The 13,742-nt window shown below is 38.7% G+C and overlaps 1 protein-coding gene across 12 annotated transcripts in view; it reads right to left on the reverse strand.

Moving 5' to 3' along the window:
- Positions 1–405: 405 nt before the first annotated feature.
- Positions 406–13,742, reverse strand: part of PHF3 (PHD finger protein 3) — a 53,121-nt gene continuing 39,784 nt past the window's right edge. For 11 of the 12 annotated variants that reach the window (XM_063330259.1, XM_063330258.1, XM_063330261.1 and 8 more), the window contains 7 exons: positions 10,889–11,020; positions 10,313–10,445; positions 9,624–9,819; positions 7,803–7,950; positions 6,223–6,312; positions 4,797–4,992; positions 406–3,571 (listed from right to left, as the gene is read on the reverse strand). In XM_063330259.1, the coding sequence (XP_063186329.1) occupies positions 1,389–3,571; positions 4,797–4,992; positions 6,223–6,312; positions 7,803–7,950; positions 9,624–9,819; positions 10,313–10,445; positions 10,889–11,020 (3,078 nt within the window). In that variant the 3' untranslated portion in view covers positions 406–1,388. The remainder of the gene's footprint in view (positions 3,572–4,796; positions 4,993–6,222; positions 6,313–7,802; positions 7,951–9,623; positions 9,820–10,312; positions 10,446–10,888; positions 11,021–13,742) is intronic. The other variant, XM_063330269.1, reaches the window with a different exon arrangement.

The raw sequence follows: 13,742 nt of genomic DNA on the forward strand, positions 1-13,742 counted from the left end.
AACTCACAATAAAGTGTTGTTGAACTGGAGAGAACTTTCTGGAAAGAAGAGGCTTTTCTACAGCGAAGTGCAAAATGCTACACCAGTACATAAAGTCATGTACTCAAACTGAAAAACAAAACACTGAAAAAACAGAGCAATAAACCTAAGGTCTTGTCTTTATATGGTGGAATATTTTTGTTGTTTCTCACAGACTCAAGAAAATGACCAGTATATTTGAAGAAGTAGAAAGCAGGAGATTTTCGTTTGTTTTCAGGTTTGCTTCTTTTTTTGGCTTTTTGTTTTGCATCAGTGGATGGTGGTCACTACAAAATATCAATTTACTGGAAGTCCCGATGGTACAAACCCCCTTCTGCCCTTCTCCCCCCTCCTCGGCCCCCCAAAACTCGAAACGACCGAGCCACGAAGTGTACAACAGATGTGGTGTTCTGTAACTCAGCCTCCTGTATAAACTCATTCAGCCTACAGTTTCACACCTATGAAATCAAACACACACAGTATGTGAGAAAGTTTTATCATTTTAGAATCAAAATATCCCTTAAAATATTTACATTTTACAGTAAAAAGGATAGCAAAACACAAAGTAATGTACAAGCTTAGGTATTCAAGTTTTTGAAGCATGGAAAACGGTGGGAGAAATGAATTTACTACTACAAATCATAATTTTCAAGAATTTAGGTTAAAAATGCTTTCTTATTAAAACAAGTGCAGTTTAAAGCAATAACATTCGAGCAGCTCAGCCTCCCAATTTCTGGTCACAGACTGCTTCAGATGCTTAGGAAATACTTGAAAAACTAATGAAATACACTTGAATTATTTTATTGTACTACTGAATAATTTAAAAAAAAAAAAACCAAACAAAACTCTTCACACCACGGAGCAGTATTATATTTTGTTGTAATGTGTGTGGATTCTGAGGCTTTGCTACAGTCTTTAAAAACAGTGCAATTTAAAAAGAAGGTTATTGTATGAAATTCACCTTGAAAATTATCAGAGCATCTTAAAACAGAAGAGAGCACAAATTACCAAAGGCAGCAACTATATTGCAGACTTGACTAAAGCCAACTTCATCAGCTAAGAAAATTTCTAAGCCTTTATTGCATATTAATAAAAGAAATCTTTAAAATTTTGAATATACAGCAATGTAAAATTTTTTTAAAAATATTAAACTCCTACTTCTAGCGATAGTTGGTATAATGAAAAAAAGGATGAGCATTGGTACGTCGAGCGGTACCAAAACACAGACTTGTTTCTGCAAAACACCAACACTGAATAAAAAAAGATGGCACAATCCTAGCAGGCTCTTTTTTTTTTTTTTTATACAAAGTTTTACGACATTACTCTAACAGTTTATTTAAATAGGATTTTAAAAGACTGCCTGCATCTTTTTACCTTTTGCTTTTAGTTCTGTCACTGTGGTCCCTATGTCTCTCTCTGTTCTTTTCACTTTCTCGTTCTCTATGCTTCTCTTTGCTTTTCTCCCTCTCCTTATCTTTTTCATGAGCCTGTTCTTCGCTTTTAGGCTTCTCCGTCTTTTTTTCTGGATTTCTAGTCTCTCTGGGACTTTTTCCATCAGCAGCCCTATCACTGTGTGGAGATCGCAATCTTTCTTTGTCTCTCTGTCCTTCCTCTCTACTCTTCCTCTCTCTCTCTTTTTCCTGGTTTCTGTCTCTGCGCCTGTTTCTTTCAGAATCTTGCTCCCAGTATTTTTCATTGTTCCACTCTTTTTCATGTCTGTCTTTCTTTTGGTGATGGGACTCACTGTAAAATCTTTGTCTATGTTGATCATTTTTTCCTCTACTGAACCCTCTCTCCAAATGCTGTTCTTGTCTGCCCCAAGGATCGCTGTGGCGTCTTTCTGGTCTCCTACTGTCTTTACTCTGAAAAAAATTTTCTGGCCCCAAAAATCTTGATTGTTTGTGAGCCACTGGCAGCCCTTGTGCAATGGGTCCGGCATAGTGTGGTGGCTGACCTGATAAATGAGCTACTGGTGGCCACGGCATCATTGGATTTTGAGGAAAGCCAAAGCCGGGAGGAGGAAGAAGTGGAGGTGGTAAATGAGGAGGAAATCCAAACATAGGGTTGTTTTGTGGAGGGAAGTTATGAGGCCCAGGAGCTTGAAACTGAAATCCAGGAGGATTAGATTTAGGATGCTGAAAATTCTGCTGTGGAGGTCTAACAGATGAGAAGCTGCCACTTGTAATAGGGCTTGGGCCTTTGGGAATGAATTCAGAACGAGAAGAGTTTTCAGTTTCAAAATGAGATGAAGTTGCTGCTGGTCCTCTTCTAAACGAGTTCACTGTTTCAATGTTTTGCATCAGTGCATCTTCCTGCGAGTGTCTGGTATCCTCCGCTTGTGATGCACCTGCGTTATCTGCTTTGGCTGCAGTTGAACCATACTGCGTCTCATTGGCTTGTGCATCACTTTGATACGGGTTCAAGCCGCCTTCTCCAGAAGACTGTTTATTCTCTTGTTCCATTTGATCATTTCCTGAAGCGTTCTGTCGGTCTTCACTTCTGCTGACGTCTCCTTCCTTGTTTTCCGAAGCATTAGTCTGCTGGCTTCGCCCAGCTGCCTGTCGTGGGTCTCTCTTAAGATTAATAAATGGTGGTGATTTAGAGGTATTAGTAGTGGTACCTTCAGCAGAGCCTACATTAACGTTGTTCTCATTGGGTTTTTTCCCTGCATTTGATGAGGAAGAAGAAAAGCTGGAATTCGTGGTCCTTCTAACTTCCTGTGCAACACTGTCCTTGTCGGGTAACTGCCGCTTCGGGTCATTTTCTTTACTTTCTTCACTTTCTTTATTCTGAGACTGAGCAGATAAATTTGCTAAAAATGCTTCCGTGGAGACATCTGGAGGTTTTCCCTTCAGACTCAGCCCTATCAAAGATCCAGCACTTCTTGCAGAACTTGAGGTCCCTGCAGCTGCTGCATCTCCAGTTACAGTAGCATTAGCAGATTCCTGCAGATCATCCAAACCAGCCTTTGCTTCGCTAACTTCAGCAGTTACCTCAGCAACATCCATGTTTTCTTCTTTTAGGGTTGCTTGTTCATTTAATAACGGTATGTCTTCACTGGGACTCGCTTCCGACTTGCCATGTTCATACACCTGCCCTGTTGTACCCAACAGGCTTTGGAGAATATCATCCACGGGCAATGGTTTATTTGCTAGCTCCAGAGTAGAAGGCTGATTTTCCCATCCAACCAGGACTCCAGGAAGAAATCTGAGAGGCTTTGGTGGTTCATGTTTGCTACTTTCTACCAATGGTTCAATAACTGCTGGAACATCTTCTATATTAGATTGCTGAGGTTTATTTCTCTGCTTGTGTAGCACAGTTGTGAAGGAATTAAAAAAATCATTTTCCTCCTCTTCTTCTAGTGCCAGCTCATGATGTGAGACTTCAGGTTTGTTTGGCTTGCTTTTCTTCTCTGGTGGCAAGTTACTCAACGTACCTTCAGAAGCTTCATCCACAAAACTACTAGTAACACTTGTAACAGCAGTAATCTGCCTCTTCATTTTCTGGCGGATTATCAATCCCAGTAATAAATTTGGTCGATGTATTTCAATCCCTGTACAAAATCATAACAGCAATTTATCACCTCCATATGTTTTGGTTAAGGCAAGCATTTTAACAAAAATAACCCCCACACTCTTACAATGTATTACAGAAAGTATTCTTTTTATAACAATTGAAATTTCCATCATTAAACATAACAAACAATAGTTAATAAAAAAAATAATATTTCCAACATAAAAATTATGACTTCAAATATTGCAAATTAAAACTGCTTTACGTACTCTATGGCCCACTATAACTTCCAAATACAGAATACAAGGCAGTTATATGGGATATCTAGTCACACAGAAAAAGCACAGAATTTAAACGTTGTATTAGTCTAACACAGCTACCGTCTGCCAACAGTGGTAGGAAAGCACAAGAGGAAAAAGAAAAAAAGAAAAGAAAAGCAAATAGCACATTTGCAACCACAAAGTCTCCTAATCAATTTGTGTTAGACATACTTCTTCAAAGATTTACTAAGAGTCACTTTCCAACGTGCTCCCCTCCTTCCAGGAAGGCACTGCGTTGCAAGGTATACTAATAGCTATCTCTTCACTCTGTATTTTGTTCAGTATAATTTAGGTTCTTGCAATAAAAAAAAATTACAAATTGTAGCTTATCCTCTCTTCATTTCGGCCCTGCCTATCTCAAAAGAAGAAATCACCCGCAAATTTTTATCACCAAAATAAATGGATACAAAATAACTCGGGTGTAAGCAGAACAACTGAGAGCCATTTCAGGATCTTTTCTCCCTTGCCCACCTGTTTTTCAACTTTCCATGTCTCTCTTTTTTTTTTTTTTTTTTTTTTTTTTAAGGGAGTTGGAACACTTGAGAAAAAAGGAATTGGTATCTTTCAAATAAAGAAAAATACTATTTTAAAGTTACAGTATCGATTTGGAATTCAGTGTGACCACTATCATAGTTCGCTTGCATCAGTGAATTTACTGAGATTGTAACCTACAAAGCCACCTGAGATAGAGGAAGAATGCAGTAAACATGAAACAAAGTTACACACCGTGATATTTTCAACAACGATATTTTAAAGTATCAGAATAATCTTACAATGGGAAATTAATGTCTTATCAAGGAAACTAATATAATGCTATGGAAAACTCATGACATGTTTGAACAGAATAGCTGGCATTTTTAAATTCAACTTTCTCTTATATTTCTGTTGTAAACTTCTTTAAGTAGCCTTATGATAATGAAGTTCTGTATCCCAAGCTGTACTTACCAGGCCCATCAAAAGGCACAAGATGATGTGGGACTTTATCTGAGGAACCTAAAGGGATGAGGTACAAATCTTTCACTTGCTTCATGTTATTGGCCGCGACACCATAGCGTTTTCTACTGCTGAAATAGGCAAACAACAATGCATAGGATATCTGATCCTCTTCAGTTACAGGGGTAAAGCGAACTACACAGATCTCCTGTGTACAATAAGAGAGAGAAAAAGACGGTCAGATACATTTTTCCATGAAGTTTTACCTGTTTTAGTGACTGCTCTTTATTTAAAAGCAGAGTTTAGAGGAGGAGAAAAAGAACGCAGAGAAAAACAGAGACAGAAGGAGCAATAACAGAGCCAAAAATAATTAAGGAAAACTGGAGCAAACAACTAAAAAGCATTTAGTATTAAAAAAAAAGAATTACAGTGCATGACAAAAAAGCCAACATTTTATCAGCCAGCTAAATGACAAGTTTTCGGGAAGCATGCCAGCTTCTACGTAATTATTCCCCACCCTTAACATTACTAGAAAGCTTTATTTTGTAGCCTATTGTGTCTGAGAAATCCATTAATACTGCAGGAAGACCAGTATTCTGATCCCAGAACTATGAGCAAAGCCCAGCACAGGAGTCGATGCTGTTTAATGGCTTGCTTAATGGCCTGGAAGATGGGACAGGAGACCCCCTGCAAAACTGAGATGACACCTCATTAGGGGCAGCGGTCAGCATGCTAAAGAGCGTGGGCTGCCATTCAGAGGAACCTCAGCAGGCCGAAAAAACGGGCTGACCTTCATGAAAGTCAGCAAAGGCAAATGCAAAAATCTCACTCCGTCTCAGGGAGCAACCCCTTGCACCAGGACAGGCCGGGGAGGGACTCGCTGGAAAGCAGCCTGGCATAAAAGGACACAGGGGTCCTGGTGGACAAGCTGAATGTGAACCAGCGACGCATCCATGCCAAGAAGGCCAACTGCATGTTAGGTGTCAGAACCAGAGAAGCCAGCAGGAAATGACTATTCCCGTCTATCCAGCACTTGCAAGAAAGCATCTGGAGAACACTGTCTAGTTTTGGGCTTCCCAGCACGAGGACAACCTGCACACAGTGGGACAAGTCCAGCAGCGGACCACTGAGATGGTTTTGAATACTGGAACGGTACCGAAACTAAAGAGTAACACTTGAGACATTGGTGGTGTCCAAACATTCACGATGAGTTACTGTCTCAAAGGAACACAAGTATTCTCAAACAAAAAAATTACAGACTAAGGTAAGAAAATAAACGCCATCAGCTGCCATCCATCCCATTCAACATAACTGTCAGTTATCTAATCTATCCTTACAGTGTCATGTATGTCACAAACATTCCAGGAAAAATAAAAAGATCTTTAGGGCGAATAGGTTGTATGTTAAACAGCAAGCCTTCCATGGGTAAAGTTCTTACCTTGGTCCCTGAAGCTTTGATTTTTTCTACATACTCCCAGACAGTGTGAGGAGATATCCTGCCACCTACTTGAATGCTATCAGGTAAATCCTATGAGAAAGGACAACAGATGTGTGCAAATCCTTCATACAGTGGCAAATCCTTCATACAGAGTACCTATTTCATATATTCAAAACATATTTAATTCTTGTAGTTCTTAAATTTTAATTTTAAAGTATCAATAGAAGTTACAACAGTAGAAGCAAATTAATTTATATTTAAATTTTGGTTATTTAAATTAGGATTTTCAGTGCAAATCTGTATTAGATTATTTATCATTCAATACTGCTCATCTATACCTTCCCCAAAATTATTTATTTCAGTAACATTAACTGCAAACATAACTACTGTGCTCTGGAAACACTTGAGGTATCTGTAAGATGAAAGTGCTGTAAGAGCCTATGAAGGAACATAATAAACTTTCAGAATCTTAATTGTGAGGGGAAAAACATAACCTACACACACATGTATATATAGACATAAATTTGTTCTTGGATATTATTGAATTCCCTACTCACGAGTGAAAAAAAACGGACTTTCAGGATCATTTAGGAACACGTAAGAAACACCCAGTTTTTTGAAATAAAGCAGAAGGGTTTTGAAAAGCACATCATATTCGTAAAACAATCCTTGAGTATTAAGGGGTACTGCATGCCCTGCACTTGACTGAAGATTTACAGCGAAGTAAAGATAATCACGTTACTAGAAGACCTGAGTCCTTTAAATTATAAAGCTGATGCATCCTGTGTCACTGGCAAGAAGCAACATTGAGCCTTCTGAGCTCTCCAATCTTTATTTTATGACACAAAGACAACTATTATAAGCAGTTGCACCCTTTTCAGCCTACCTTTTTCAGCCTCTCAGACACTAAAGAGAACACTACATAAACTTTTTTTTCCCCGCAGGGACTATTTTATTCTTATAATGGAAGGTTATGACCAGAACTGCCATCAGATTGGCAAAAAAATCACCCCTGTTAAGCAGGTTTCTGTTGTAGAAGGTGAGAAGACTTCTCGCATTGTCAGCGGAAACTACCAGCAGAAACTTCTCTTCCAAAAATTGGTATTGACTGGCTTAACGCTTTGAATTCAAAACTGAGCTACAGTTTTCTCACCTCTAACTCAGCAAATGGATGCTGCAGAGGTGGTTATTTCAGTAGCAAATTTTGTCCTACCTTTCCCTGCTGCTTTATACTACAGAAGAAGCTCCATAATAAACAAAAAACAGTTCAACATAAAACCAGCTCTGGAAATGCTGCTGCTCATCCTTAAGAAACAGCTTTCAGTGAGATGAAAGCAAAACATTGTAAAATATATCAAAGAACTTGAATCCTGATGAACCACGGGTCCACGTAGGACATGAAACTGAAAAATACCTACTTACAAATACACACCATAACCCACGTCCTCCCACAAGTACTTTACTCAGTACAACGATCATGCTCCACTGCCTTTCATCATTATACTATTATTAGCCTACAAGGTAAAAGTTAATAAAAGTTAATAAATGAATTTTTCATTCTTTGCAGTAAATATAAATACCTCCGTTAAATACTCAAAAGAGCCAGAAACTGGATAAGCCTTAATGACAAACTTTGCCACTGAAGGCATGTTGATAAAGCCCTTCCAGATGAAATTCAGGCGTGCCAGAAACAGGCTTTCACATTCCACAGTACCAGGGGTTTCTGACCTAAAAAACAACAAACAAAAAGCCCACTTTGTTTAGAACATGATATATTATGCAAGATCATGTAAATCATAATCTATCTTTGCAAAAGACATTATGTGTCATTAAGAATTTTCTTTTTCAGTTAAGCATACTTTTAAGGGTCAATGGAAAGAGACAGACAACCACGTTTCTCATCTTCCAATGGAGTAGATCTACGTGATGTGAAGGACCACCAGATAAGCAGCACATCACTGTATCTTTTGAGAATGGATAACTTTAGTTCAAGAGCTGTTAAATGCTGCTGAAGACACACGAACACGCACAGGTGCTGCAGACCCAGTAAGATCTTCCCCTGCCACAGGGAGGGGGGGAGAAGACAACATACTGCCTGCAGGCCTGTCTTCACCCCGCTTTCCCAGAGCTACTACCTTTTGTTGCAACACTCTCCACCCACCACCTGCGTCCCCCTTCCCTTCCTTTGCCCCACAAGCTGGTCCTCAACTCTTCTCACCCATCCATCACTTCCACAGCTGCTGTGGGCACCTCCTCCCCATTCCAATATCACCACCTGTACGAAACAGCATTTTTCCCCCCTTCAAAAAAAAAAAAAGCCTCAGTTTTGTCAACAAAGCAGCTGCAAAGAATAAGTGGAAAGGCTTAAATAATTTCACAGGAGAGTGTTTCTCAACCTGAGGGTTTTCCTCATGGGAAAGGTTACAGCCACAGTTCAACATTTCATAGAATCATAGAGTTGGAAGGAACCTCTGGAGATCATTTAGTCCAACCCCCATTTCCCAACATGTGGCTATCAAAATATTCTAGGCATGCTGCTAGCAGTTTTAAGCCAGCCGCCCAGTAGCACCAGGTGTTGTGCTGTTACACTAACACAGTAACCTACGATTCTGTCCACACTAGAAATGACGGCTTTGTGTCTTGAATAGCTTGCTGAAGATTCAAAGTCCACTGTCCTCAGTAAAGGATCCCACTGTCCTGATAAAGGCAGAATTTCAGCACAAACTCTGGTCAACTCTAAACAACCAGCAGTCGATGTTTTTGTATAAACTCCTCCCTCAAACCAGAAAAAAACAGACTCCTAAACTGCAATTCCTTCTTTAGTGGGTAGCAGAACGTGGAAGAAAACGGAGAGCTGACAGCAAATACGCAAAGCATCAGACAAGCTGCTCTTGGACTGTCATTTCCAGAAAAGTGTTGCTTTGAGACTTGAAACTAACCTGATTTACCAGTGTAAATGCTCTGTTTAGGGCGATCTCAAATTCCCTAACTTTATATACACGTATATAAACACGCACTCATTCAAATGCAGCACTGTCCATACTACGTTCCTCAATAGCAAAATACAATATGAAATCTATATCCTAACTTTTTTAATATGAACTCACATGCCTTTTTAGACCTTGCTGCACCAGAAAACGTAAAGAAGTTTACTTTTCCCAAAACGAGTATGGGCTAATTAGAAGTTTGTAATCATAACAATATATGTAGTATTCTTTACATAGCAGCATAGCATCACTTGCTCTGGCACAGAACCCCATTCCTAAGAAGAGGTGTACAACTTCAACTACACAAACGGATTAATGAAATGACATTTAAAAAACATTAGCTTTAGTCATAATAGCTTAACAAGACTAATAATGTCTTCCATTTAAAAATCCTGTTTCTACAGTTTATATTACTTTGGGAGAGGTGTGAATGACGATTTTGATGAGTCTTGCTTATCATCTTCCAGTAATTCTGAAGCTAAAATACTTGATGTTGAAGAAAGCGCGTCTGCGATGCTCTCTGCTTCGTTGTCTGACTGCTTCCGTGCAACTCCAACGGACACTTTCACTTTTTTCGCAGAAAGATCATCAGTAGGTGGTGCCATTCGGCCTACAGAGAATGAAATGCAATGGCTTTTATTTTTAATTAAAGAAACAAAAAGAGGATTTCCTCTGAAGACATGGAAGATGCACCAAAAATACTACATATTGCCATTGAACTGGGATAGGATAAAGAAATAATACATTTTATACATATTTATACAATATATAAATTTATACTATTGTATAAATATATACAATGTATACATAAATATTGCCGCTGTAGTGGGATAGGATAAAGAAATGAGGAATCAAAAATAGCATTTACACCCATGAAAGGGATGTCCTTCTCATCAGTCTTTTTTTTTTTTTTAACAGAAGACAAATTTATGCCAATAGCCTGTAATTTTAATATTGTCTCTTTTGTAAGTTATAACACTGCTTCCACATCTTTGTCAGCAAAAAACCCCATTTATTTACATCCTTGAGGTATACTGAGATTTATGACTGAAAAGCATTTCGCAAGCATGATGTATTTATTTTGAGATGCTTTTCAAAATTACCTATGCAGATTTTGCAGTTAAGATCAAAGAGATGATTTTTATGTTGACTTGTGGTGTCTGGAGATGCAGATTCATTTACTTCTTTATCTTTTTCAGCTTCCTCTGACTTCTCAAACAACTTCATATTAGGTTCCTAAGAAAACTCAAACACATTTCAGTTAGTTGGGTTTTTTTCTGTTAATATTCCTAATATTGCTATTCATATTGCTTGAATATTTTATGGTATTTTCTTCCCTTCAGAAATAAAACTCTCCCTTCAGCTATATAGCTTAAAAGGCTACCACAAAATCTACAAACACATTAAAAGAATGAATTAGTATTCCTAAATATCTTTTAGGTGAGATTTAAAGTATTTTCTACTATTAGGAGAATTCATCATACAGTCACGGACACAACGTGGAAAGAACAAAGACACCAGGCCCAGAAGTGAAAGTCAGTAAAGATTAAAAAAAAATTAAACTCTAAACAGACCTAACATATAATTACAGATTGAAACAACAAAATCATAAACAAACCACTTTACAACCCTATTACCTAGGAACTAAATACACTGTGTTGCCACATTTTCTTTTCTACCTGAATTTCCATGACTTCCTCTTGCTCTTTCATTGGTGTTTCACTTTCAATTTCTATTTCTCCTTTGTGAGTAATTTTTGTGATAGGTCTTCTCTCAACTTCCCTCTGTTCTTTCTCGATCATTTCAATTGTCTGTAAAAACAGGAAGTTATGTTCATTTACTTCCATGCAATAACAATTGGATATCCACAAATGTAACAACAGAAAATAGGACTGCAATTAGGAAATCCTCGGGCGGGGGGGGGGGGGACGACCACAAAAAAAACCAAACCAAGAATATATTCTTATTTTGCAAGAGTCAAATAGTTTCTTAAAGCAAATGCATAAGCAGCTGGTCTCACTTCACCTACAGTGCAGCAAGTACTTCTAGGGCATGGATTTAAACAAGTTCTAAAGCAGACCTTCAACACTAAATTTAAAGATAGGTAATTCTGACTTTCCAAAAGCTGAAGAAAAAAAAAATGCATCAACTCTTTTCCCATAATACTCAGGACAACGTAGGACATAAATATAGATTTCTATCATTTTTCCAGAGCTGGGTTTTTAGTACATAAACCTAATGCTCCACCTTAAAAAAACATTTAAATGTATTCTTAAAGTAATGGATATGCTAATTCTGACCAGCCCCACTGCTTTGCTCTCTTGCAAAAAATAAAACATCAACCATTATTTCTAAAATTACTTCTTAAAGCAAATTTCTCCTTCTTAAACCAGAAACAGTTTGTGTTGGCTGTCCCCAATATTTTAAGCCTGGTTTCATAAGGAAACAAGGATTCCACGATTGCTTTATCGGTCTGCCAAATGCCTACAGTTACTTTTGAACACACTGGGGAAACTTAAAAAAAAAAAAAAATTAGCAAGTAGCAGTCTCTAAGTCTTGCTTACACAGGAAAATCAAAAATACAGACAAATGATACGTTGCTATTTATTTTATATGTTGTATTCCATTTCAACCTCTAGAAATTCTGAAGTATTTCTCTGAAATATTTAGGACCCTTCAGTAATTTTTTGAGCAGCATACACTTTTCACAGAATCATGGAATGTGTTGGGTTGGAAGGGACCCTCAAAGGTCATCTAGTCCAACCCCCCTGCAGTAAGCAGGGACTTCTTCAACTAGATCAGGTTGCTCAGAGCCTCATCAAGCCTGGCCTTGAATGTTTCCAGGGATGGGGCCTCCACCACCTCTCTGGGCAACCTGTTCCAGTGTCTCACCACCCTCATTGTAAAGAACTTCTCCCTAATGTCTAATCTAAACCTACCCTGCTCTAGTTTAAAACCACTGCCCCTCGTTCTATCACTACATGGCCTTGCAAACAGCCCCTCCCCAGCTTTCTTGTAGGGCCCCCCTTCGGGTACTGGACTATAAGGTCTCCTCAGAGCCTTCTCTTCTCCAGGCTGAACAACCCCAATTCTCTCAGCCTGTTTTCATAGTAGAGGTGCTCCAGCCCTTGGATCACCTTCGTGACCCTCCACTAGACCCGTTCCAACAGGTCCGTGTCCTTCTTGTGCTGAGGGTTCCAAAGCTGGACGCAGTACTCCAGGTGGAGTCTCACGAGAGCAGAGTAGAGGGGGACAATCACCGCTCTGGATCTGCTGGCCACTGTTATTTTGATGCAGCCCAGGATGCGACAGGCCTTCTGGGCTGCAAGCACCAGCAAGCACTTCTGGGCTGCAAGCACTTTTGCTTCGAGGCTGTTCCCCACAGCAGTGGAATATTGTTTTTGTATGGTATGTTTTCTGTATTTTATTGATGTTTATAAAAATAAAAGTAATGAAGATGTACTACAAAAGCTGGGCTTTAGGTATCTACAGAATAAACAAACTTCCCATGCCTTTCTGGGCCCCCAAAACGACTTCGAGATAATAGAATAATTCAACAAGTGTTTTTACATAGGAACTAGCAAAAAGTTGTTATGTTTTGTAAACAGGTCTAGTCGCAATATGCAAAGAAAAGGAAAAAACCTCAGGAACAATTAATGTTGCAATGCAAATCGCAGTTAACTGAGTCACTTATCACTGAACACTTTTTCATTCTGAGAACACAGCATTGAAGAGGATGAATTTCCATCTACTCCATGTTACACTACCTGCTCATTAAGTTTTTATCAGAAATCATCTGATATAGTCTGATATAACACACAATTCCTAGTATCATAAAACCCAAACACAAAATGCACATGTTGACGCAACCCCAATTTTGTGCCTTTCAGTTCTGTGAAGTGGCATGCATATAAATACAAAGATTCTGCCAACATAAACCCAGAGGATGTAAACCAAAACACTTGATGCTGTAAACTGGACATTTCTAAGCAGCTGCAGTTAACTTTCATAGGACTAACTGCCCAATCAACATGGTAATAGCTAAGCAAAAGGCATCTTCTATAAATATAATACAGCTCCTTATATTCCTGCTTCTGCACCTAAATTGGCAACACAGCTATAAATATAGCGACTTTCTGTTTCAAGAGAAGTAATGCTCTAACTAACCTAATAAACTTCCTATGCTTTGTTGGGGTTTAGGTGTGGGTGGTTTTTTTCCCCCTTTAGACTGCCTTTCAGACTGGCAGATCAAGTTTTCAGCTTCAGGTTTACTTCTGGGTGGGTGAATTGTCATGCTCCATGAGTATGTAAGTTATAAAAAACACCAGCTGAGTTTGGTTTGTCCTAAGAGATCTCTCTCCCTTTCTAAGAAACTGTTGTCTATAAAGCTCCAGCCAGAGCTTTAAAATCTTGTTGGAAATACGGACAAAGAAGCCTTCAGCTCTTGAGACAGAACAAAGAATGAGGAAGCAGCAACAAAGTTGCACAGCAGAGGAAAACGCACGGCTTCCCTCTTTCAGGAATTTACTACAC

This window comes from Chroicocephalus ridibundus, chromosome 3 (assembly GCF_963924245.1).
Source record: "Chroicocephalus ridibundus chromosome 3, bChrRid1.1, whole genome shotgun sequence".
Taxonomy (NCBI): domain Eukaryota; kingdom Metazoa; phylum Chordata; class Aves; order Charadriiformes; family Laridae; genus Chroicocephalus; species Chroicocephalus ridibundus.